At 42.5% G+C, this 27,950-nt stretch overlaps 1 protein-coding gene across 2 annotated transcripts in view; it reads right to left on the bottom strand.

Moving 5' to 3' along the window:
- Window positions 1-27,950, bottom strand: part of LTBP1 (latent transforming growth factor beta binding protein 1) — a 1,022,847-nt gene that overhangs the window by 142,104 nt on the left and 852,793 nt on the right. For both annotated transcript variants that reach the window (XM_069234696.1, XM_069234697.1), the window contains 3 exons: window positions 25,514-25,636; window positions 21,315-21,437; window positions 4,136-4,261 (listed from right to left, as the gene is read on the bottom strand). In XM_069234696.1, the coding sequence (XP_069090797.1) occupies window positions 4,136-4,261; window positions 21,315-21,437; window positions 25,514-25,636 (372 nt within the window). The remainder of the gene's footprint in view (window positions 1-4,135; window positions 4,262-21,314; window positions 21,438-25,513; window positions 25,637-27,950) is intronic.

Below are 27,950 nucleotides of genomic sequence, written 5' to 3'. Positions count from 1 at the left end.
TGTGTGAGATCACCCGGGTAAACAAATACAATCGCATAGTTTTTAAGTGAAATATTGAGAAAGGCATGCTTGTAGTCACAGTTTGCAAGTATGCTTTATTGTTATTTACATTCACAAAGTAATTGGACCAAATGCACAAAAAAATGTTTATAAATCTCGCATCTTCATGCACCAAGCAAACAAAGGTAGGACAAAAAAAGGACGAATATACTAAATGTACTTGGTGAGATTCCTAAACCTCAACATGCAATTGGCCTAATTAGAAATGATTATTTCTTGCTGTAGGTATCTATAATAAAATTATGAACTTGAATTTGAAAAGCCAAATAATTTCTTGCGCCGTTCACTGCGGAGGACAAATTGTCTTGCTATTGTCTGTAGGTCAATTGAGTCCATCATCTCTTTATGTATATTGCATAAGGCAACATGATTCAGTCTTTTCTGGGACATAGTTGATCTTAGCCAAGTTTTCAGGCGGCAGAGACCACTGAAGCTTCTCTCAGCCTCACAACAAGATACTGGAATAATTAAAAGAATCTGCAGTAGCTTTTCAACCTGTGAAAAGAAAGCTCCCTCTCTTGGAAGCATTTTTCGGAGTATGTCTGCCAGTTCTGGGACTGAAGAGTACTTGAACATACTTGATAATATAGTTAATTGAGCTTTGAGCAGCAAAAGGTCAATTTCTTTGTACTGAGCAATAGAGTCTATTCCACTGCCTGTTAAAAGCACATGTTCAAGTTTTTCATATCTTTGGATGCCTTCCTGGTCAAAACACTGAGTGAGATGAACATAAACTGTATCCAAAAGTTCAAAGTACTGAAGTCGATAGTAGTCCCCCACGGTTGCAGGATGAAAACTTTCTGCTGCTCCATCATCTATTCTTTTAGGGATTCGCCGCAGTCGTGGCACTTCAATGGCATTAAGATGTTACTTAGCAGTCATGTGGTTAGTGGAATGGATCAGACTGTTGAATGACTCATCATTACGAAGCTTCAGTATGGCACTTTTGCTACATTCACAGCAGCCAGTAGCCCAGATATAGTTTGCTGGCGGCCTTGCATGGCAATATTCAAACATTCCAGAAGCTGCAGTATTTGGAGAGCAATCTGAAGACCTAGGACAGTTGTTTCTCTCTGAAAGTGTGCAAGCAAACCACGAGCACGAGCAGACACATCACCACTGGACTTGGATGTTGATAATTGTTCTAGGGTTTCCAGAATAGGTTCATAATTATCCATTACTTTTTGTACAGCTTTTACACGGACCGTCCAACGTGTTGGACACAGTGGCTTTATTTTTAACACATTTGTGGTGAGATCATGAATGGTGGGGCAATTCAGCTTACCTTTCTTGCCTGAGCAGGACACCAAGGTCACAGAACCCTCCAAAGTGTGCTGGCAGGGATCGGTGGCAACATCCAGGATCGCAGGAGTTGCAAATGATCACTGGCATCTGGTCCCTAGGGCCAACCACTAGCGCATGCACAGTGGGCACAAAGCTAGCATTTGCCTTTGATGAAGGGTAGGTTTTAGGGTACAGGACGGGGAGGTCACGTAGTTTTTAGGACAGGGACAGATAGGTTTTAGAGTTCAGGGTGGGGGCGAGGTAATTTTTAGAACAGGCCTGGGTAGGTTTTAGAGTACGACGGGGCGCCGGGAAGTTTTTAGGACAGGGTGGGTTAGATTTTAGGGTTCAGGGCAGGGGGTCAGGGTAGTTTTTAGGACAGTGCAGGGTAGGTTTTTGGGTACAGGACGGGGAGGTCAGGTAGTTTTTAGGGCAGAGCGGGGTAGGTTTTAGGGTTCAGGGTGTGGGGTCGGGGTAAGTTTTAGAACAGGGCGGGTAGGTTTTACGATACAGGGTGGGGGCGGGTAGTTTTAGGGTACAGGACGGGGAGATCAGGTAGTTTATAGGACAGGGCGGGCTAGGTTTTAGGGTTCAGGGCAGGGGTGGGGTCAGGGAAGTTTTTAGGACAGTGCAGGGTAGGTTTTAGGGTACAGGACGGGGAGATCAGGTAGTTTATAGGACAGGACGGGCTAGGTTTTAGGGTTCAGGGCAAGGGCAGGGGGTCAGGTAGTATTTAGGACAGGGTGGGTAGGTTTTAGGGTTCAGGGTGGGGGCAGGGTCAGGGTAGTTTTTAGGAAAGGGTAGAGTAGGTTTTAAGATTCAGGGTGGGGTCGGGGGTTCGGGTAGTTTTTAGGACAGGCAGAGTTTTTTTTAGGGCAGGCAGAGCAGGTTTTAGAATTCAGGGCAGGGGCGTCTGGTAGTTTTTAGGACAGTGCAGGGTAGGTTTTGGGATTTAGGGTGGGGATGGGATCGGGGTAGTTTTTAGGACAGGCAGGGTTACTTTTAGGGCTCAGGGCGGGGGGCTTTAGAGCTCAGGGTAGGGGGGAAGGGGGAGTTTTAAGTGCTTGGGCGGGGTGGAGTATGGTATCAGGTGTAAGAGGGCAGGGCGGCAAGAATTTACCATGCATGTTCCTTTACCAAACATGCTTTTACAACAAAATTCACTGTTAAGGCTTGCATGGTAATGGTGTGCATGGTAAAGGCATGCATGATAAAGACGTGGCCGTTGTTGAGAACACGTTGTTAAGGCATGCGTGATGTACACATGTGTTGTTCCATCATACATCCCTCATACCAGTGTAGGGTGTCAGAGCACTTTACATCACACAGACATTACACAGAGACAATCATCATATGTGTGTACCTCAGTCTATATGACATGTTACATAAGACAGAGGACTACAAGGTGTGGGAGTCACAGGCCATCCATACTGGTAGCAGGTATAGTTTAAGAGTACCCTGTCTGGAGAAGCCGAGGCTCAGAATTTAAAACATAACGCCATGGTTGGGGGTTCTCTTTAATAATAAGAACTGATTTTCACTGAAATTAACCCCTTTTGCAACATTAAGTTAATGAAAAAATGGGGAACAACCATAACGTTCTAATCTATACCTCGCAGTTTGTATGCATCTCTTTGCGCTAGTACTATTTTATGATGACTCAAAACTTCCACTAGACAAAACTTCAATCTCTCTCCAGGAAGACCATTAATGACCGGATTGAAATTTTTATTGTTGCCTGAAAACTGTCCGGGGCAAGGAACACCCAGCAGGTGCTTTCAAAGCCACTTTCAAGCACCGAGTCACCTCAGGGGACAATAATTAGCACTGTGGCAGTCGGAGACCCTGGTGAAAGGGAGACAGAGGGCGACAGAAACAGGGCCCTAACAGACATTGTCACACAAGTGCGCTAAAACCTGCCCTGCTCATATCTTACAGTGATCCAACAATAATGTATAAAAAAGGGAGATGCTCGGCAACACAGCACTTTATTTAAAAAGTAAGGGAAATACTTTATTTAATTACCCAAACCTTACCTTATTTAAATCTTGCTGCTATCTTCAGGCTAGAGGGCGGCAGGAACGGATTTCAGACAGCAATCAACAAAGGGCCTCTCTCTCCCTTTGTTTTCAGAAGTGCAGACTCCAGGCAGCTGTGGGCTGTTGGGGGCAAGGTGTGAAAGAACTCCTCCTGTGCTTGCAGCACAACAAAAGGGCAGAGGGAGAGTGGCCTTTGTGACGTCACCCTCATGATCAGATTGGTCGCAGGTAGCTGGAAGCAGGTCACAGGTCAAGTGCAGGGCCAGTATAGGTCGCGCTTTCCGCGCTCATGGCCCTGCAAATCAGATCATAGAAGGGGAAATCCTTTGTCCCCTCGTCCCCCCCCCCCACCCTTGTCCCCCGTGTCCCCCCCCACTCCAAAATCTGGGGGGGGATTTATCCCCCGCGTCCCCCACACTTCCTACGCCCATGATAACAGCCTCGATTTCGAAATGTGGACCACTTTTTTTTTTTTTAACTATCTGATTCGCTAATGGACGTCAGTCTTTTTTGGTGCCCCGCCCTATTTTTCTGTCCCAGTCTAACCCTGCCCAGAGTATTCGTTTGTATAAGAATGACAAAACGTCGAAATGCACAAAACGTGCCACAGTATGCTGCGTAACTGGTCTTTTTTTCCTCGTAGTTCTGACAACCCTGGCGCATAATGTGGCCCTCCTTTGACGCATAATTCCAGTGAGCCACCGTCCTGTGAGGTTAGTTGAAGGACCTTCGGTACCCCATGCTACAGTTACCTTGACACCGCCTGCCACCGATCAGCTCAAACCCATCTGGACACGTGCACTCGTAGGAACCCTCGGTATTCAAGCAGCTCCCGCCTCCTTGGCAAGCGTCGGCGTCGTCCTGGCACTCGTCAATGTCTGCAATCAAACAAGAAAATGATTTCACGATGGGCTTGTGATCAGCGCGCCTCTTATCTACATTTGTTATCAATCACTGCATTCGATTTAGATCTGCAACGTTTGATACATGGACGTATTTCTTGGACTCATGCGGTGGAAAAGGCTTGATTTAGCGATGCGCGATTGCAGCCTCCAGCAGAGGACATGCAGATCTGATTATAGCCCTTCGGCCTGAGCCAACTCATTCCTTCTGACCATGGCAGCCAAATAATCCTCTTTTCCATCCATGTTTGCTCTGGCAGCAGAATACACAACGCTATTGGTAAACATGCAGTGGCCGAAGGTCTTTAGGTTTTCATACCTAGTTTTGTGATGTGGCTGTCTCAGTTCTGGGGTTATGCCTGTTTCGAAGCGCTACGAACTTTTAGACTCAACAGAAATGAGTCAGATGGACATAATGCTGTCTGTTGAGAGCGAACACCAGCATTTTAACGGTGATCTTGTTTCAAAGCCACTGACCTACATTCTACAACATGAATACGAGGAGATATTAGCATGAAATGGCCTTGGGGTTACACACTTTCAAACCCGTTTGAAGTCAGAGGACGAGCTTTTGTCTGCAAGCACAGTACTTGTTAATATGTAAACAACGAGTCTTACCAAGGCCCATCCAAACTACACAAATTAACCTGTTGGACATTTAGAATAGTGCTTAGCTAGTGCTGGTGCATGCAGATGGGAGGCGGGAGAGGGATGGCTGGGTGAGCGTGTCCTTGTGCTGGTGGGTGAATGCAGGTGGGGGGATGGAGCAGGATGGCTGGGTGAGTGTGCACTTAACTTGTGCTGGTGCATGCAGGTGGGAGGCGGGAGAGGGATGGCTAGGTGGGCATGCCCTTGTGCTGGTGGGTGCCTGCAGGTGGGGGGATGGAGCGGGATGGCTGGGTGAGTGTGCACTTAACTTGTGCTGGTGCATGCAGATGGGAGGCGGGAGAGGGATGGCTGGGTGAGCGTGCCCTTGTGCTGGTGGGTGCATGCAGGTGGGGGGATGGAGGGGGATGGCTGGGTGGGCCTGCACTTTACTTGTGCTGGTGCATGCAGGTGGGAGGCGGGAGAGGGATGGGTGGGTGGGCGTGCCCTTGTGCTGGTGGGTGCATACAGGTGGGGGGATTAATGGGGATGGCTGGGTTGGCATGCACTTTACTTGTGCTGGTGCATGCAGGTGGGGGGAGGGAAGAGTATGGATGGGTGGACGGGCACTTCTCATTTTCTGTCTTTGGCCGAAACCATGTAAGTGAATGGCAGAAATGGGAGAAAGAAGATAGAAAAGAAAAAAGCAGAATCGTGACAAATGGAACAAGCATTTGCAATGCAATAGATCTCGCATTTACTTGAGTTGGAGCTATTGGCGTTGTTAATGCATAACTGGACATTTTCGCCACATTAATTGGTCAACCCTGCCGCATATTTTGGTCCTTTCTGGCACTTAATTCCAGTGGCCCTGCATATAACAAAAGGGCTAGTAGGCCTTCTGGAATATTTTTTTAAACAAGGCCCTTGTAACACAAACTACTCCCAGGTGCAAAACATATCTACTTGGCAGTTGGTACAGATGACATTGCCCGTGGGAAATGAATAAATAATTGTACTCCAAGAATGAGTGCTTACTGGATCACTGTCCCTTTAATGCAGTCTGGGCAGTCGAACAAAACACCCATGATTTTTCACACACTTGAGGACAGCCACCTCACATGATATTAATGATCCTCAGGCAGTTTTGAACTGAAATATTAGTTATAAAATATTGTCCATTGTACAGCATTATCAACTGTAGGCTCTCCTTGAGGTTAGTTTTATAAATACACACACAGTTTAAGTTTCATAGACTCAAGCATGTGTAGTTCATCAAATCAGGTTTATGCTTTGGGTTTGCAGCTTGTATTATGTTCTAAAAATAAAAGTGCAAGTCCCAGAATGCAAAGCTGAAGCATAAATTAAATGACCGAATCACGCATCCAACTAGGGAGCGGGACAACTCTATAAATACTACTCCAAGGACTGGTTAAAATGACAAATCCAAGAATGAATATCTGTGCTGTAAAAAACGTATACTAAGCAGATTAGAGGGCGCATAATGTAAAAATGTCAAAATAATTCTGATGATTAATGCTCTTTTTGGAGAGAGAACGTACTTTTGTGTATTGGAAGTTTCGACTCATTATGAGATAGCGCAAGGGGGTTAATGTTCTTCCTAGGAGAGAGAACATACTTTTGACTAGTTGAAGCTTGGACGAATAAGGTAGTGCAGAGGGTTAATGTGCCTGCTGCAAAGAACGTGTGCTTAGCAAATCACAAAGTGCATATAATGTAAAAATTTCAAAATAACTCTGGCGATTTATGTTCTTTCTGGAGAGAGAACGTACTTTTGTCTAGTGGAAGCTTGGAGTCATCATAAGCTCCTGCAGAGAGTTAATATGCCTGCTGCAAAGAACGTGTTCTAAGCAGATCAGAGAGCATATAATGTAAAAACGATACCGCTGATTGAGTTTGTGCTCTGGGCGTTGTGAGTGCCATGGCAGCCAAGAAAACGTACTTTTGTCTAGTGGAAGCTTGGAGTCATCATAAGGTCGCGCACAGGGTTAATGTGCCTGCGGCAAAGAATGTGCACTAGGCAAATCACAAAGTGCATGTAATGTACAAATGTCAAAATAATTCTGGGGATTTATGTTCTTTCTGGAAAGAGAACGTACTTTTGTCTAGAGGAAGTTTGGAGTCATCATAAGGTAGCGCACAGGGTTAATATGACTGCTGCAAAGAACGTGTACTAAGCAGATCAGAGTGCACATATGTAAAAACAATATCGTCGATCAACTTCATACTCCATACACTGTGAACGCCATGGCAGTCAAGAGAACGTACTTTTGTTTAGTGGAAGCTTGGAGTCATCATAAGGTAGCACGCAGGGGTAATATGCCTGCTGCAAAGAACGTGTACTAAGCAGACCAGGATGCACATAATGTAAAAACGATACCGCCAATCGAGTTCATGCTCTGAGCGATGGGAGCGACATAGCAGTCAAGGAAACGTACTTTTGACTAGTGAAAGCTTGGAGTCATCATAAGGTAGCACACAGGGTTAATGTGCCTGCTGCAAATAATGTGTATTAGGCAAATCACAAAGTGCATGTAATGTAAAAATGTCAAAATAATTCTGGGAATTTATGTTCTTTCTGGAGAGAGCACGTACTTTTGTCTAGTGGATGCTTGGAGTCATTATAAGGTAGCATACAGGGTTGATATGCCTGCTGCAAAGAGTGTGTACTAAGCAGATCAGTGTGCATATTATGTAAAAATGATACCACTGATCGAGTTTGTGCTCTGAGCAACATGGCGGCCACGAAGCGCAGACAAAAGAATATGGCAGTTCACTCACGCTGAAGTATATCAGAAATCGTGCAATTATCCCTGTAACAGGGTCAGAGTCCAAGGCAGTAACCAAACCGCCCAAAGCCGGGACAAACATAAAACATTTACCAATGACATCAAGAGATTTTTGAAAGGCAAGCCCCCGAATGAATGAAAGTTATGGTCGTGAGATGGGCGTGGTTAAAAGCCCACACTACTTACAAGTCAAAGCGCTTGTGCGCTCAACCTAAAAAGTAGGGATGGAATGAACCTTCAACAGAGTGATAAAGACACAGGAATTGTGGGCTGCTGGAAGAACGGTGGAATAACATCTATACATCCTTGGTGTTCAGTAACCCCAGCATTCAGCAGCACTGGTGGCTTTCTTCTGAGAAATACTTTGAGTCCTCACACTTCATATTTATTAAGTTATAACAAATTACGCACTGATTTAAGTGATGACCCCATAATGGCAGTCTGAGATCAGAGCTTGGGATGATTTTGGACGACTGAGCTGCATAATGACTTTGGACACAAACATAAGATGTATATTACTAAATAGGGAGAAATTATACCACCTTAAAGCCAACTGAGTACTTTTCTATCTTTACTGACTTCTTTATTTAGGTACATATTGTATGTGTGTAGCGCTTATGTGTAGCACTTGTACTCCTGCATCGTCACACAGCAGTACCTCACCAAATGGCACAGCTGATAATTTCCACTTATTTTCTAACTTCATTTCCCCTCCTACAATGTGTTCTCCCAAATAAAATGATGTATTTGTTTTGTTTTCGACATTAGTGTCTGAGAATCCTTTGGGAAGTAAAAAAAAAATGCAGAGAAAGGAAAATGACAAAAGCTTTGCCTGGAGTGTATATGGCAAAACAATAGATGCGGCTTCACAGCAACAGGTGGCACTGGTGTTGCAAAGCAATTAATGATTTCAGGAAATTGATTGCACCTCACATTCCTGCAATATGTGCTCAAGAAAACAATAAAACTGGCCACAATTGGTTTGTCGTTGCCTCATTATAAAATCCCAGAGACAGAGCAAGATCTGGTAGAACACAACTCACAGCTTTTACTGTTTTTCCTGCAGTATTTTATTTCTGCCACTAGTCTTCGAATTGTGTTCTGGGAAAACCGTTCTATCAGGACATGACTTAGACAACTCACATCAGCTGACATCATAATGTTGTCAGCACAAGCTGGAGTGAGACAGATGCTGAAAGTAGATGCCATTTTGACTGTCCTCTTTATCCAGTCAGCACGTTAGAAGAGTTAAATAGAAGTAGTTAAGTTCAGTTCTCTTTCCTAGATACAAGTCCATTACAAGCACAGTATCACTTTTTGGTGGGTTTTGAGTTGTGCCCTCAGTGCAGCTGTGGGTGCAGCGGACTCGTAGAACATTTGATGAATGTGCAACTTTACCCCTAATAGCCAAGGAGGCATATTTACTATTCTAACTCCCAGAATATGGTAGGAAAAGTTGAAATTCACCAAGTATTTAAAGAAATGGCTGGAAAGATCTAATTTGGTGTTGCGGAAAGTGCGCCCTAAGAGCCAGTTCAGAGAAAAAGCAGAATGCTGAAGGCAACAAAAATTGAGTTGTCAAAGAAATAAAAAGCAGTTGTGAATGATGAAAAGAGGAAGGGTCGTGCCCAAATGCCACAGGGCGTCTTAGTCACTGGTGAAAGGGACATCGCAGATGTGGTAGCTGTCTCCAAGTGGCAAGAAAGTATCCATAACAGCGACTGCTGTCTCAAGAAATTAATAGGAACCCCTGAGAAAAAAAGCTGTCAGATCATTCTTACATTTTGATGTGATCACTAGAGATCCTAGGGAATGACAGAGGTCAAATATATATATTAGGTACTATGATCAGTGTCTGCTGCTGTCTCTAAAAGGAGGAAAGTTTCAGATTTAGAAGCTTGAAGTGAGATGAACTATTTTAATGTAAACATAGAAATTGAGAAATGTAAAGCAATAGCAATATCTGCACAATTTTGTATTAGAAATGGTCGCTCATTAAGACACCATAGTCATATGTTAATTGGTCACTGGTGTTTTGTGGAGAAGCTCCCACTGGGGTTTCAGTACGGTGTGTATTTAGCAGGCAACTCCATAAGATAGTCAGATCTGAGTAAAGGGTAACAAGTTTACAAAACGGTCACCCTGCAGCGCGGAATGCAAATTAATACACTGATTGTAACTCCGGGTGAGTGAGTGTTTTTGACATAGTGCAAAACCTCATGTCGATTGTGTGCTCCAAGTTCGCCTTACTGAAAACTCACAGATAAGAAGTACGCGTGGATAAGTGATTTTGTATGGTGCTATTCATCAACAGGTCCATCAGCTCCCAGCCAGACTAAATAAGCATGAGGTCCTGTGCAAACTGCTGTGGCTCTTAGCATGGTGGATGCCGAACTTGGATCATCTGGTTTCAGCATTCATGGATACTGTGGATAATCCATATCCCTCAAATCTAAACCACTCCCAAAGTAACTTAGACACTTCACACTGACAGAAGAACTTGATTCAGGGGAGCACGCAACATATCTATACCATATGTGAAACCTGATAGCCTGGCCTTCATTTAAGGGATAATTGGCTGGGTCTGGGAGCATGCGAGGAAATTAATGGTTCCCCAGTGCTGGGTAAGTGCCAAGACACATGTTGATCTGCTACAATAGCTGCCTGCTGCCAAGTTATGCAAAAAGTCAAAGCTAATGCATGATGACAGATTGGATGATAGTCCATTCCTGTGTAAGTGTCTTTCGAGTGTGGATAAGACATAATTGCATCTCATTGCATTAGCTGCTCCCTCTTTTATACTCCGGTGAGTGTGTAGAGGTGTTGGTGTAAATGTTCACCTATTTGTGCGATTGCACGAGAAGTAAACAGCCATGTCTGCGATGTGGCACACAGAATATCACAGACTGACAACAACATGAGTGCAGCATGCTACAAATACGGACACTACTGTGGTCTCTCTAGGGGCTGAGGAAAGAGCTCAAAACCCTTTACTTCTCCTTTTATCTCCCCTCCTTCTAACATTTCACTCCCTACCAACATCTGCCTGACCTGCTTGTGGAGATGGGCTAATAATCTGCCTGGCCTATTGGCCTTCCACGATGCCAATGTGCTTAGATATCGTCACTGTTATTACTTCTATTGTGGCTATGTAATATGTACCCTGTACTTTATATAAAAGTCCACGCAATCATGTGCACCTGGACACATCAGCATGTCATTCCCTGACAAGTCACCCTATCCTAGCTCCACGCGCACACATTTCACACTGCTGAAGCATCGTATTAGATTAGGCATTTGGGCACGTGCCAAATTTGTGTAGATGCACAAATCTTCAGGAGTTTATCAGAACTCAACGCTATCATTGGTCTCTATATTTTCACATGATGGCTTAGGGAGTTAATCATTTAGATACCCTTTTTAACACAATGTTAATGATTTACATATATAAAAACAGTAATAAACAGTATATGAAGCCCCTGCATTCCCACCTATGGCTGTGAGTAGCAGTATAGTATACAACCAATGAATTCCCGTGAAAAGGACAAAAGAATGGGGGCACATCAGTAGGAGGAATCCAGAGCAAGGTGATAGTTCTGTCGCTTTGTGTGGGGGTATTGTTGAAGGGGTAACATGTAGGTAATACAAGTACTCAATATATATCAAACTTAAAATAAAACTAAACCTGAAAACTAAATGACCTAGTGGCGTGAATGGAACAACTAAAGGAAGCTTTATCGAGATCATAATGGCGATGACGAGTCCTACTCTGAGGTTGTGCCAAGCAATCTAAGATGTCAGCGGCATTATGTGGGGTATGTGGAGGATCGGGTCAGTGGCCTTGTTTTATATCTAAGAGAGGACGTCGTTTAGTCTGACTTGACCTCCTCGCTCTCAGGGGGCATCTGATGTCTGCCAGAAAAGTCTGAGGGCAGCCATGTAAGATGATGTTGGGACAGAGAAGTCCTCTGCAGGGTTAAAGATGTGCACCACTACCCTGAGTGCTCAACTGTATTGATGTGTGGATCACTAATGCTGATGTTTTGTCATAGGTAAACATGGATAATGCATGTGCGCCATAATATAGATCTGTCTCATGGATTGCGGTCTTGTTGGACCGGGAGGGGTGCCCAAAGCGCATCTCTCATTGTGTTGAAAGGCTACCACCTTCACCAAGAGTGCCATGGTGACAGCATACGGTATAGTAATCGGTAGGAGTGAACATGTCCTTTATTCCCGGTGTCACTGTGGTGAAGTCAACAGGCTCACTCACCTTTTTAAAAGTTTTTCTGCTGTATGCTTAACTCACCCTTGCCCTACATCACGCAGATGTGGAGTGCTGCACATTTCTGGTTGGTCCCCACAAAGATAGAGCATCAAATTGTCTGCATATTATACATAGATACAGGTGCACCTGAGTTCTAGCCGGTGAAGCTCATTGCCATGTCTGAGAGCCGAAGCCAAGGGCTCAACTGCAATTACAAACAATACTGGAGATAATGGGGACCCTCTAGTGCCTCTTTTGACAGCGCAGGGGCTCAAGATAATCCCACCAATCTTAACTTGTGCCATTGGGGCCATTAACAGTAACTTTGTCCATGTGAGGAACCTGCTTCCCACGTCCATACTGACCATGGTTGTATACAAGAACGTCCAATGCAGAGAACTGAAAGCCTTCTGTATGTTAACCGCCAGTGCCAAGGATTTGGGGTAGGCGCAAAGAGGAGAATATATGTGGACTAACTATTTGATATTAGGGACCGAGCTGCAAGCTGGGATACATTTGGATTGATCTGGGTGTATCAGATCCTGGACCCGAGGCTGCAATCGGTTCATATAGATACCTTAATGCCAACTGGAGCAAGCGAGTGAATCATGAAAGCAAGTTGACTAAACTGGAATGAAAGTCCTGTGTGACAGGTTGCAATCACTATGCCAAGCACATGAAGAGAGTGGCATTGTTAAGGCATTCTGTTCTACAAGTTCCATTCCAAGCACTTACATAATTGAGGGAAAAGGCTTTTATATTTTTTGAAGAAATTCTTAACTTTTGAGGCCTTTAAAGTTCTAAACATGACTATTAATTGGAGCAAAGTGTAGACACAAGTAGTTCATCAAAAGGATGCATGACATCAAAACAGAACACAAAAAGGCTTTAAAACTCTTGCTGAAAACAGATTGTTTAGGCAAAAGAGACAATCATATAAAAAACGTAAAGAAGATCTTCAAACATAACATCACTCAAATAATAATGGAGAAAGCAGTCCGCAATATGCAGCCAAATGTTTGATGCCATATGGGAGAAAGATACAGAAAAATTTGCATGCTTTTTAGTTATGGTTGGGGACCTTTAAGAATGAACCTGATCAGTGGATATCTTTCAAACATTATACCTTCACACTATATCCCTGTGCTCAAGCCCTCCTAAAGAACTCCAACCATCACAAGTATGGTCTTAAACAGTGGAGGGTTTACTTCCAACATGAAATTGCTACTTCAATTGGAACAAGTCCTCCATCACGATCTCCAGTCGCAAATAATAACCCGAATGGAGTAATTAAGACAGATGTGAAGGTCTGGAGTAAACCACTAAACGCACATGTGTAAAACGTTATGCAGTATGATATTATACTACTCTCTTGGACATGTTCTATACAGTATATAAGTGCAGCCAAACCACTAAGAAAGGCAGCTACCAAAAGATTGCTTTGCTAGACTTTGAGTGTAAGCTGTTTGCCAATACTATCTCGCACTGGGAGTCCAATAAGCAACTTTTACAGTACTTTCAGATGGGTTTTCAAAAACATTGTTGCCCTGAAAAGTGAGTGTTGCTTGATTAATTTCTGGATGAAATGCTATCAGAAAGCAGATACCAGGCCTTAATGCAAGCTATATACAGATTGTAGCCCAGCCTAACATATTTTAAGGCTACAGCTCTGTTCCAAGCTGGTAAATTGGGTGACTGGTCCTCCCTTGTTATATTTATCTGTAGAACTTGGGTTCGGGTTAAGTTATTTAGTCCCCAGGGCTAAACACGCAAGATTGCACCAAAAATAGATATTAAGGACGTATTCTTTCACTTTTAATGGCCAATCTGCCGAATTACTTTAATTTAGCGGACAGTTTCTCCTCACCCTTCGGGGACAACTATGTTGTTCTACCAAATCAGCATTTCGGGATTTTGCCATCATGGGGGTTAATCCACCTACTGAAAACAACCCACGTATGACCATTTATCTAATCCCGTGGCCTCTTCGCACGCCTATATTTACTGATGGAGCAAGGACCATGAGGGAAACCCAAGAAAAATGGATTAGAGGTACCCGTTTTATCCTCTGCTCCTGTTGCTACCTTTATGACATTGAAACCTGGGATGGCAAGGGTAAAGCCGGCCAGGGTACCAAAGTGGAAGAAGGAGTGTTTTCTACCCCTAGCAACCACTAAGTGATGGCCATGTTTACCACTGAAGTCAGAGTTTACCTTCAAATGACTGAGTGAGTAAATACCCCAACATCAAGGTTCCTGAGCTGGACACATGCTGTGAATTTGCAGAGAGTGTAACAAAAGCTTAAACAAAAGTTTAACTGCAGACTAGTCCAGGCAACGTATCCACACTTAGAAGACATCGTGAGTAAGTCTTCACTGCACACTGAAAGTGGGAAACACCGTAATTCCAATCTTAGCATCCCAGAGTGAAGAAAGGTCTTTCCCTTGGTATGGTCCAAGTAAGTGTGTGTTTTTCAGCTGCATGGAAGTAATTATGGGGCAAAATATAGATTAAAAACTCTTCAGGGTCTTTGTTTTTTTCTTAGGAGAACAATGCTGATGCCCAATGAGTCATGTGGCAAGAACCAAATGGCAGTAACAGATGCAGTAGAGAAAATAAACAACTCTCTGGAGGGGGGATTTTATTTCACACTATTGCTGACAAAATACAGATCTGCAGAACAGTCACACCCATAGTGCCAACTACCACTATGCTGTCAAGGTAAGTATATAAAGAGAAGTATAGATTTACTTCTTAACTCCACGTTTACTTAGCTTGGTGGTATATTGGTAGTCAACAGTCTGGGTTTGATATTTTCGCAGTTCCAGATTTCGACCGAGAAATTGTGGTATCACACCCTCTCAAGTATCTTTTACTACCTCAGGTACAGCCGTCAGTGTTTACCAAGATAAGAAATTATACTGATAAATTCAAAGAAAGTTGCAAGTGGCACAATAACTATGATGCGGTTATTAAAGGTGATATCTTAATAAATCTGTTTAGTAAAGGATGAAGAATATGATGCAGTTCGAACTTGAAAGAGCAGATGCCTTTGTGAAGTGAACACATAAGTATAATTACAAGTAGATTTGGTAAATTATTTAATCCTGTCAGAAGGAATGTAATCAGGATAATAAGCAGCAGATGTATTTGGGGAGAGAGCTTCAGCAAACACAAATGAAGAAGATAAAGTGAGCTAGGCTTTGAATGAGATTTAGGTATCATTACAATGTTAATAGAAATGTTGTTGCAGATTTCATCAGAAAAAAATCTTGGAAAAAGCACACGACTGAACAGGTACAGGGTTGGATACATGGTGGATGCATAGGACTCAAAGCACACCTCGCTTTTTAAGTCGGATTTTGAGAAAATAAATAAGCTAATGAAGAATTCAGTCACATTTGAGGGAATTTACTTTGTGCGACTGACATAAGTGTAGTATGTAATCTCTCTGACAGTCCACGTTCAGATGAAGTAAAGCTACAGAGAGGTAGTCTACTGGGAAGAAGAAGGAGGAAACCTTCACCTAAAACTCACTAGGGTGTTCATGAAACATGTGCCATGCCTCCTTGCGCATGGTTCATCCTCATCATGCTACATAGGATCTGACAAACAACAGGAAGGTGAGTGTGATGCTGCAAACGGGGTTCCCCGGCACCCCATCTTCAGCTCGACTGTGGTTGCAGAAACAGTGTGAGAGGGGAAACTAATTTGGATATTCTCTCACTCTCGTTAAAAAACTTTGTGGAATAACACTGCCCACCCAGGCAGCATTTTATGAAACATAAGGTCCACCACTTGCACATAAGGCCTCCTGAGCACGCAGAAGGGATCTATCTACCAGACACCAGAAGAAAAACAAAAACGGTGGTGCTGAGAACTGAACTCTACAGCATCTTGCATATCTGGTACAGTTGTAGGAGGAGGATCTGTTGAGGAGAAACAACAGAAATGCTTTACTTTTTTTTGGAAAGGGTATGAAAATAAAAGAAAACAAACTGAAACTTCATAAGTGAACAATTTGCTGTAAAGTAGTGTGCATTGATTTGCAGAACTCTTTGTGAACAATTAGTCTGGATCAAGCCTCAGACAACTGACTGCAGTGTAATTTGTTAAAGCAGCCCGACGAGACAGGTCAACCTACTTCTCTGAGGAAATACAACATGACAAACCTGTGGAGCAAAAGATTTATGCAAAGGTTTATGGGATGACGCCCCTACCGTGTTCCGCTACAGGTTGGTATTGGTCTCTTTTGGGATAAGTTTAATAGGAAATAATGTGCCATCCAAGCCTCCTCTTGCCCTCCTTTTCAAATAATAAAGCCTTGTTGAAAACTATTTCCTCAAAGAGGAGGTCACACAAAGGTAATATTTTAGGCAGTGCTATACATTGCTTCCAGATAGAAATTGATCATGATGGGCGCTCTCACCACATTTATCGTATGCCAGTGACACAAATACCCAATAAAATCAAAGACAAAGAATGAAAGTGTGATATATATATATGTTCTTAGATTCAATTTGTATGTAAATATATAGGACTACAGATACATAAGCAACAAAATAACATAATGCAGTACGAAAATATGATACCCTAGCATAAGTATTTTGCTACATCTTTGTGATAAGTCAGGAAAAGTAAGCATATATCATTATAAATAAATTACGTATTGTTTGTTACAGAAGCTGAATTATTATTTTTTCCTACTGTAGGTTTTTTGGAATGTGGAGACGGATTAACTCTAGGCTGCTTGGCTGTCTGAGCATATGGGTTTACTTACCTTCTTATTCAGGAAAAATGAAAAAACGATTCAATGGATATCTCTAGAGACCACTATTCACATGATAGATGTTAAGGGTGATTTTTTTAGATGATCGCAGATCAGGTGCGAAATCTAATGTATGTGTTTGCTAAAATTAAAATATTTAGAACACCTTTACATTCAACTTATTTCTTTTTGATTATTTTTCTTAACTAGATTGGCTAGTCACAGATTTGTGCATAAAACATGCAAAAAAAAAACACTTAAGCAGACATTCAGAGAAGGGGGAAATAGCAAATCTGCTAAAATTGTCACCCTTCTCATTTAGAGGGCATTTGGTTTTCTAGGCAGTGAAGGCATCATTGTAAAAACCCATGCAGGAGTGGCAACGTTGTAAAAACCCACCTACATAGGCTGCGCACATCATTTCCAATGCGGAACAATGTCATTGCGGTGGCACACTGTGCGGCCTACCAGCATGCAGAGGTACTGCTGAAGAGTTTCCGGATCCAGCCTGATGCCTGGGGAATATTCAAAAGGTGAGGAATCTGTGGCTGGAAGTGACAGAAGAGCTGCTGTTCTATCCGGGATTGCCAGATCAACTTTGCTGGTCCCAGAGGGGACCACAAATGTGCTTGATGTGTTGGGAGAAAATTTCAAGTACTTGGGGAACATGAATCATGGCTATTCTGAACGCAGTGTCACATGTGCTGGACGCTTTCTTCCAGTGCATTTGGGACATCTGTGGACCTGTCTCGGACCAAATGGCGACCGCTCTGACACCATTCTTGCAGGCTTCAGGTCCACAGGAAGGGCTTCCAACATGATGTAGCTTGCAGCAGCTTTACTTTGCGAGTCTGGGTTCAGAAAAACGTATTACAACGTACAGCATGCCATTGCAGAGCTAGTTTTACTGATTTTAAAAGGCTCCCACCATGGATGCACAAGTTGCGTAAGAGGAAAAATGCAAACCAGCAGACATCCTTAAATTTGGCGGAACAGAAGCAGCTGCTCCTACGTCACCTCTGCCTCACACTAGCTGAAAGGCGATCAGCTACCAAATATTTAAATGAGCACCTTAGAGTACTTTATCCTCAGTTCTGGAATACAAAGGTCTATGTGAAATTCTAATTATTTAAAACTTTTAATATCTAATAGGCATATTGCTATTATTTCCTGTTGGTAGGTGCAACAGTAGTGTGCTTAAAACACTTGGAGAAAAAAAAAATTCCCATGTTCTTTTGCTTACAAGACTCTTGTTGTGGATCACTTAATCACAAATCTATTGCCATGCATAATTATTTAGTGGCTGTGTGAAGAGGAAAATCAAACAGGAAGTATGTGAATACTGGATGGAATTAATTGCAGCAGTGGTGTGTCCTTAATGGTGGAGGGGCCTGCCCCCCCCCCACCTTTCAGCAGACATAAAGAGTGTGTGTCAGGCTGAGGAAAGGTCAGCCCAACGGCCACTCTCCATGGGCAGCCAGGCACTGTACATGCACTAAATGTGCAGGCGACTATCTGCCTGAGCTGAACTTTGCTGGGCTAAAGATGTGACAGTCCTGTGGGCCGTGTCTCCTCACTCCGGCAAAGTACTGCGAAGGCCTCTCCCTCATCACAAAGGGAACATCACTGATAGCCTTGGACCTGGGCGCTTCAGTGTTAAGCCTTAAAGTGCCTTGGGCCAAGTGTCAGTCAGTGACATCTAATAACAGAGTGAGGTGGGGGGTCTATCATTCCAAAATATAACGAGGAACGGTGTGTGAGTAAAGCACTAAAGTTTATTTTATAAACACAAAATATAAAGGGCCACCGCTAACAGATAAACTGCCTCTCAAAATGACAACGTTCTCCCAACTGTCAGCTCTCGCTCTTCACTCTAGAATCCTCTTGTCCCACACCAAATAGGCATTCTAAAATGACCAGCATGAGTCAAAAAGACACAACATGGGGTCAGCAGTCTCACTGACCCAATCCTGCTCTGAGACTAGGTAGGGACTGCCGCCTTCTCTCAATGGCTGATTTAGGAACCGCAGAAGGTTCCCTGCCGCCATCCGAGGTAACTGCTGCAGCAGCTAAGCTGTGTCTGTTGTTTTAGTGTTTGGTGTGTGCATGCGTTTGTGTATGTATAAATGTAACTGTATTTGTGTGTGCATGCTGTGAATGGGTGTGTGTTAATACTTGTGACTGGTGGGTGCATGTGCGCAGGATTGTGAATGCATGAGGGGTTGAGTGTGAATGTACATGTGCATCTGTGTGCATGTGTTGACCTCCCCACCTGCTCGTATTACCGGACAACATTGTAAATCAGGGCAAACCAGTTAATTAATTAATAAAGAATTATTTATTCCTTCCCCAGTCAAAGTGGCATCTGACAATGTGCATATTATGGATAAGTGAGTTATTAGTCTGGTCTCTAATCAAGCCATCATTTCAGCTCCCAGAAGAGTATTCATAGACCTTTTCCTGATTCAATGCTGCACTAATCCTGAAGCAAGGGTAAGGTATCCTGCTCTTTAAAAATAAACGTAATCTGGACACCGCCATCCTCAACAATTTTATGCATGTTAGCCACCCCCCTGTGATTGCTACAAACGTTGATAAACTGGCAGTACCAAAGGCACGCCTAAAGCCCGGATTAAACAGTGACAGAGAATGCTGGAGAACCTAAAGGTCTTCATCATTCTCTCTCAGTGTTGTGAGCCGAGCTTCAGGCTTGTTTAAAACACTCACATTGTATTCTGCACAGAAACGCTCAGAGGGTCAAAGAAAGGGCTGTAAGCGCTGAATATGAGTATTGCCTCAGTCAGGTATTGAATTACCACATCTTGAGACTTTCCACAATGTCACAAGTCAATCAGGCTGTGGTTAAAAGGGTTTACAGCTTTTTTAATTAACATAAAGCAGAGAGGGTCAAGCTAGGTTATTTTCTTCATGAAAATATATTTGTGAGCTGTGTGGTCCCTCGGCGCTCATAATTATTGTCCCAGTTGTTCACTGTATACACAGTTCAGCAGTTCTGATAGATCATTACTGGAATATGTTGGGGTAGTCACATAGGTATACAGTGACAATCAGATTTTCATCAAAATAACAGAGGAACCCTACATTGGAGACGAGTAACCAAGAATGGGTGGCCTAGATGAGATCTACTAAGAAAGCACTGGTGACCTCCAGCAGGTTTAAACTGAACAGCTGTACAACACAGACATTCATGCTTGGTTGTGAAGACGAAGACATTTCTAGTGCTATTATCCATCCTCCTTTATTGGGAGACTTCAAAGAAAAGTGACATTGTCCATTGTTGGTTGTTTTTTATAGTGCCATAAATTGGGTGAGTGTAATTGATTAGACACATCAGCCTGTAAACATTAGCCTATATCACAAACGTCATTGAGTGCCCTGAGCTTTCATGTGACTAATGCATTCTCGGTGGTGTAGTCTTAACTTGTTTCCACTGAACTTATTAGACTACCATACTTAAAGTTAGTAGATTTGTGGCCTAAAAATCCAGGACTGGTGCTGTATGGCAACAATTGACGGCTACCATCCGCAACTGAGTGGCTAAATTTGACGTTATATGGAACCCTATTACCACCCCTATAAGGCGCCTACAAGAGGCAGGAGGGCTCTGCATGACAATGTCCAGAATACTATGTGGATCTGACATCCACATCATGTACTCCTAGGACCCTGAAAAGGGATCTACGGGAACAGAACTTCCACTTTGACAATCACATTGTTCTCTACTGCTTCTCTTTTCTCTCCCCATTTACTCCTTTCAGGATTGTTCAAGGTGGCACAGTGGGTTTCTTCCTATCCAGTGTCCTATTAATGCGGGACATGCTTCAATGGACATATTCACTGTAACCATAAGTTTGTGAACTGTACCTCCTATTTTCCTTGAGTTATCCTTACTGCTTCTTGTGGAACTGTACTTTGTGTCCCATTCATTTGCCTTTTCTTGAAAATGCAAAATAGAATTGCTTTAAAAAAAACAGGACTGGAAACAGTGTCCATGATAACCCGTGAGGTGGCTCCCCTAATATATAATAGGTTATAATCATATCAGAAGGAGCACTTGTAGATTTCTGCACAAGTCATGCGTGCGTAAACCTACCCTGTGCACTCAACATATTTTAATAAAGAAAATACAATAAACATACCAGCCTCTGAAGATGCTACAATCTGTTTGCTTGTATTCAATGGTGATGTGATAAGATTGCCATAGAGTTATGTATTTTCAGATTTCTCAAGTACTTGTCTTAAGACATTTGGATGTTCCAAGCATTGTGCCGGGCCTTTCTGTCACTCTGGCACGTGCCCAGGGGGCTCCTTTTAAGAGAGGTATGGGCTGCCGAAACCCGAACACGCCCAGAACCCCAAACAAGCCCCCATGGACTCATTCTACTTGAGGCCTCCTGCAATGTGTGGGTGGATTGAAGATGTTCGCCATTGCTGATTTTGTTTCCAATCCGGCCCTGAGTCTGATTTTACTATTTGTTTAGCACACCACATGGAACTCTGCACGAGTAGGGTCATCATCAGTGACGATGTATATATATATATGCTTCCATTGCTTGAAGACACACTTTTATCCCATACCTGCGCACTGCTCTCCTGTGGCGTCCGCGTGGTATCCTGGTTTGCAATCACACCTGAAGGAGCCCTGGGTGTTCCTGCACAGGCCATTGGTGCATAGACTGCTATCAGCGCACTCGTCAACATCTGTTAACCAAGGAAAAGACGATTATTCAAATCAATCCCCGAGATATCCTTGCCCAAATGTCTTTACTGCGCTCAAAGGTCAAAAGCTTACAGTGCTCTAATATCCCACAAGCGCCTGACATCTGACCGGCGCTGCACTATGATCTGTGAGATCGGTAAAGACAACATTATGCCAGACTGGCAGTGCTTAATTTGTTTAAAAAAACAACCTAACTGCAGAGACCCCAAATTCTTCTTCAGAACCCTGGTCGGGCGCTACCATATGCTTGGGTTGCTGAATACCAAAAGCCTTAATTATATCTCAGGTCTCTTTCTTCCACCACCCTAAACTCCCTCCCTATTTATCTCACTCTTGTTTTTTTTTTCGTCTCTGCTTTCTGTGGTTGTCACTGTTTTTCTCTCCCTTTATAATTCGTTCTTTCTTTCCTGTCTTTCTTTTCCTTCCTCTTGGTCAAAGTCTGATGATGAAAAATAGGCTTAGGACCCCAAAAATGAGTGCCTGTGCCCACCAATGCAAACACTGGCATTAATTAAGCACTGCGTGTGATTATTTCATGAACATGCTACAGGCACCTAAGGCGGATTTCCACCATTTAATTCAAAAGACAAAAAGCATTGAGTCAGTGGTGTAAATTAAAGGCATGTGAGTGTCCACAGAGTCTCCATTCAAAGGACAAAAGAGGGACTTGCTGTTCTGGAACTTGGCACCCCAATATAAGGTTTCCTGGTGCCCCCACCTCCTTCACTTCCACACCTACCTAAATCCTCCTCGATGATTTTCCAACCCAGACACTCAGGTAAATTGCAGGAAGGATAAGGGAAACAGTTGGGTTTGTTACTGCAGAGAGTTAGAGCTGATACACCTCCATGTTCCCCCTGCAGACCCCTCCTGATCTTCTGCAAACTAACTATATTTTCCTCATAACTGGTTATTGAAGCATAGATCCTAGAACAACAATCACCACTGTAGGTTGTGAAATCACAAGATATGAATGGTATGAACAGACCTACTTCTATGGTTGTCTGGGTAGAGCCCTCATTGTGACATATCCACCCTGGGAGCTCTATAGACCTTTGACTGTGGTTACCCACAGGTTATAATATCTCCAAATCTGGGAAAACCACATATGTTGATAACTTGTTGTTGATATGTTGATAATTTGTTGATGTGCAATATCCACACATCCTCACAAACCTACCACTGTGGATATCTGTGGTTATCGTCGGTCATCCTTGACCATAGCACCTGCACTTCCCGGTGTACTCAAAAGGCTAGCTAATGTGATTAGTCTATCAGTAGTCATTGGCTTCAGCATTATCACAACAGTAATAGAAATGGAATCTGGTGGTTTGGCACCCACTATTCCAGAATCAGCCACCAACACCTGCACATGGAAATCATGTCCTGCTGCTACAGACGAAAACATCACACTTTAATAACACATGTAGGTTCTTCTGGCTAAGCTCCCACTACTATGGAACTTAGAACCGACTCCAATGGTTCCCTGGTAGCTGAGGTTCTACTTCTCTAGACTTTAGCTCCTTACATTAGCAGTGATATTTTTTGGATGAGCAACTGACCCACAGCTCCTCTCTCTCTCAAACACACAAACAAGCAAACACACACAGACACATATACGCATTCACACTTAGACACACGCATGCACACACACACAACTGTACTCACAAATATGCACAGATACACAAAAACACAAATACAGTCAGAAACAACCACAATCAAATACACAAGCACACAAGCCCTGCTTCCGCTCTTATAAACTGAAATATTGAGCTCTGGCCTGTCCTCAGTTTTCACTTATAACACCATGCCCAACTGCGGCTTCATTTTCTATGGCCGGGGAGGCTGGGTGGATAGCCACTTAGGCGATTTATGCAAAGCCAGCGCACTTTCAACATTCACTGCCCCCGATCAGGACAGGACACTTTGGAGCTAGGGCCATTTTTATAACTGGACAGGAGGAGACAGACATGACAACACACAAGACTGACAGAATGTGACAGGAAACATGAAAACAAGCACAGGTAGCAGAAACATATTTGCTCTTTTAATTCAGCTCCACTCTTGCAGCCCAGTCAGTCATCATCTTCTGCGTATGCCTAACCCTTAAAGTCCCCAAACTCATCTTGTACGGAGATGGAGAGAAGACAGGTGGACACATAAACGGAAAAGTAGATTACACAAATGATGACTGAACACAATGAGTGGACAATCTATCTCCAATTCCAAAATTGCTCCTTACACAAATGTTGACTTTATTTAAATGTCTAAATGAAGGTAAACATGTAGTAAATAGTGTGTCTAGGGGCAGCTCAGTGTAGCCGCAGTGAGGTAGTTATATCTCAAAGCTGTTTTGACAGTACATATTTTGAGTCTCCTTTGGCAGTCATTTTTTCAGTCTGTATTGTCACGTGCTACTGAAAACTCGACATTGCAGAGGCAGTGCTTCACTTGAGCTGGTGTTTGCCGTTGGGGCCCACTGGCACTCATGTTTCGGGAACCAGTACTTACTTTTCATCTTCAGATTTTAAATCACGGCAAGAGTGAGAAAGGCAGAAAAGGGGGGAAAACAGTTACAAAGGAAGAAAGAGGAATAACAAAGAGAAAAGAGTGAGATAAATGGGCAGGAGATGTATGGGGGATAAAAGAGGAATGAGGTGGAGTCAAGACTAGACAGCCTTGTTTGTTCTTCGGTAACTTTGATGATCGGCAAGCTGGCGGCTGGTCCTGAGAAAACCTTTAGGCCTCAAAACTTATTCTTCTACAGACTAAGCACTGTGGAGACGCTTTAACATCACTGGTTTGTTGTCAAGGGTGAAGTAAATCGTTCCTCAACGGTAAGTTAAACACATCATTCTGGTTCAGCCAAACCAAAATATGCTCAAGTTGCAGACACTATGAGAGAATGGCTTTCCGGTGTTTGTATCCATAACAGTCCAGGGGAAATAACTTGGACTAGGCACATGCCTTCCTTATTTAGGGCCAGATGTATGAAAACATTTTGCACTCGCAAACGGTGCGAATCGGTAAATTCGGCCGTTTGCAAGTGCAAAATAGAAATCGCTAAAATTGCGATTTCTAGCGTTGCGACCTGGATTTTGCGAATCGCAATTTGCGATTCGCAAAATCCAGGTCGCAAGGCGATGCTGCAAAAAATCGCAAATTGCGATTTTTCGCAGCATGGCATTTTGCACATGCAAAATACCATGATATGCAACCAGGTGGTAACCTGGTGCAAAATTTAAAAATGCAGTTAAACTGCATTTTTAGATTGAACATGTAAAGCACACATGCCCTTTTGGCATGTGTGTACTTTACATGTCCCCCAAAATGATTTTGGGGTGCAGCAGAGGGGGCCTTAGGCCCCCAGCACCCTGGCCTTTTGCATTTCCAAAATTGCGATTGCTGGTTCAGAAATCGCAATTTTGGAAATGCACAAAATTCACAGCTATGGGCCAACAGGCCCATAGCTGCGAATGGGGCCGGTATCGCAATTTGCGATTCGGCATTAGCATTTGCGATTTTTAAGAAATCGCTATGTGATACATGGCCCTTTGCGAGTCGGTAATAGCGATTTCTTAAAAATCGCTATTACCGAATCGCAATGGGCCATGATGATACATCTGGCCCTAAATCTTTTAGTCAGCATACAAATTCATTGGTGCATTTTTGAATAAATCATTCTTCCTTTAGGAGAAAGAAAAAACTAGAGTTTCTCAGCTGGAGACGGGGTGCCCGGGAATATTGGTATGGGAATCTCAATGGCATGAAATATAGTGACCAGAATATATAAAGGCTGAAATATCAAACTGTAAGTAAGTATATTTTTTCTATACCTAACTCAACATATATTTACCTTGACAATATTTATAACTTCAAGGTGCACAGATGGGGAGTTAAGAATAGTAGATCTACACTTACTTCATCAGCACTTTCTTTTGATATCTTGCCCCTTCATACTCTGTCCACAATGTTCTAACACCTTGATATTTCTTTGCACGATATTCCGTTGTACAATTCTGTTAGCACATCTTTTGGCAGGATGAGTGAGACCTACCTTCACACTGATCGCTGGCGGCATTGAGTTTGTATCCAAGGCTGCAAGTGCATCTGAAAGAACCATCTATGTTTTCACATTGACCGTTAGTGCACAATTGGCCATGCTGGCATTCATCAATATCTAGATAAAAGCAAATGAAGCTGTTTAAAAGCACATGGATACATAGATGTTCAGTGGATTTAAACATGTGACCCCATAATCTAACTTTCAGCATTTATATCTCTCTAAATAATTCACCTGATCCCCTTCAAAATACATAGTGCACACATAGAGTATCTTTAGTTATTCTTCACAGGTCAGAAGCTAGGGCAAACCCAAACCAAAGTAGGCAAGAGTTTTGATGCTAGTTACCTCATGTGACTAACAAAGGACACAGAAGGTTTTCTCTGTGAGACTTCTTTGGCAACATAGGAGAGGCTTAGCCAGCTGTAGATTTTGTACACCTTCTGATTTTATGACTGTATGCTCGGTGTTTGCCTTGTGGAAAAACGTATGCTCAAAACTGTAGGCCTTAATAGGTTTTGGTGACAAGCACTATAGTCTGATTGATGCACTAGGGAAGGTTATACATGATGCCATAGATCTGGTCTGCTTATTATGGAATATCATGACAAAGGCAGTTGGTATAGTTTATTTATATTGAAAAAAGATGGTTATTACCCTGTTGTGTTACAGTCTATAGACCTTTTGTTACATATATTCTCACAGATTAAGGTAACAGTCACAGGTTTTGGCCACCCACACCAACAACCCTGTTTTTGTTTCTGTACTGTGACAATTCTTCTAAGGCCCTATTAGGAGGCAGTGGGGGGGGGCATATTTTTTGCAATCTGTATTTGTCTACATATTCATAATTTTATAACTATGTGCATTTTGGTTGCCAGTTTATGTTAACTTGAATAGGTCAGTGTTGTGTAAGGTGTAAAGCCAATGCTATAGGGTGTATGCTTCAATGGATCATTTGGGAAAATCACACCAGATTATCATTGGTTTGATCTGTTTGTTATGAAATGTTATGAGAAAACCAGCAAGTCTGACCTACTTATAGTTATAAGAATGTATTAAAGACAATAGGCTTTTAAGCATGGGTTATTATTAAGCTGTGCTAAAGCATGTAGGCAGGAATTTGGTTACATGGAATTGTGCAGATTACCATAGTAGGCAAGGAGTTTGGTGTTGGTGATCCACCCAAACAAGCCTTAGGGCTATGAGATATGTACTAAATAATCCTTGTTAGACTCTTTTAAGAGCAAATGTATTTTGCTTTGTCAACTGTCATTTTGTATACATTAATACTTTTATGACAATATGCCTGATGTTGCCTTATGAAAAGATTACACTCAGTACAGTATGTTTGAGTTGGTTATGGTGACAAGTCAAAGGCTATGGGCCTGAATGTTTATTATGAAAGGTTACAAAAAAGGCGGTATGCCTGGCATATTGAGTGTGAAAAACAAATGTTACAAATCAATAAGCATGTAACTGTGGATTATTAATACTCTGAACTTTTCTCACAGGGAAGCACAGATTACCTTTGTGAGCAATGGATTTTTTTTTTTTTTTTGGTGGCGACTACCCCCTGGACAAACCACGGCTATAGAAGCTTTGGCTTGTTTTCACATTATGTTTAGGCTGCAAAAAGATATTTGGTTACATGTAATCTCACAAATTACAATAACAAGCACGTTTTTTGGTGTTGATGGTTACTTTGACATACCCTGGAAGTGGAATTTCACTGGGATACACCATTTTAGGCTCTGTTGAAAGGGTGTATATTGTTTTGCCAACCGTAATTTTGTACATACTTCTAATTTTGTACATGTATGATTGATGGTTGCCACTTTATGCCCATTTCAGTAATCCTGTATTGTATACTTTAGTCGAGCCACTGGTACAGGCTAGAGGCCTCATCGGTTCATTTGGAAACGTTATGTCAAATTCCATAGATGTGAGCTGTTTATAATGAAATGTTATGACATAGCAAGTAGGCCTTAAAGGTACCTTATTAGGGAATGTCGCAGACTATCGCAGTAGGCAAGTAGGCAAGAGTTTTGTTTGGTGACCCACCAGAACAAGACATAGGGGGAGACCAATTGCACTATCGTAATCCATATCAGGCTCTATTAGTATGGATTTTATAATATATTTTATATTGTATTTTGTCCATATCTGTAATTTACTACAGCATACCTGATAAACTGCCTTGTGGAGATACTTATGACCAACACATTATGTTTCAATTGGTTATGGTGACAAGCCAATGATAAAGTCTATATAGGCTGATTATTTATAATAAAAGATTATGATGAAGGCAGTAGGTCTGACTTACTCATTGCGAAAAACATATTCTAAGGTCAATAAGTATTTAAGGGTATGTTGTTATTACTCTGTATCTAAGCCTATATATTGGTATTTTGTTACATGGAATTCCACA

This window comes from Pleurodeles waltl, chromosome 5 (assembly GCF_031143425.1).
Source record: "Pleurodeles waltl isolate 20211129_DDA chromosome 5, aPleWal1.hap1.20221129, whole genome shotgun sequence".
NCBI classification, from domain to species: domain Eukaryota; kingdom Metazoa; phylum Chordata; class Amphibia; order Caudata; family Salamandridae; genus Pleurodeles; species Pleurodeles waltl.
This window is presented reverse-complemented; position numbering and strand designations above follow the sequence as displayed.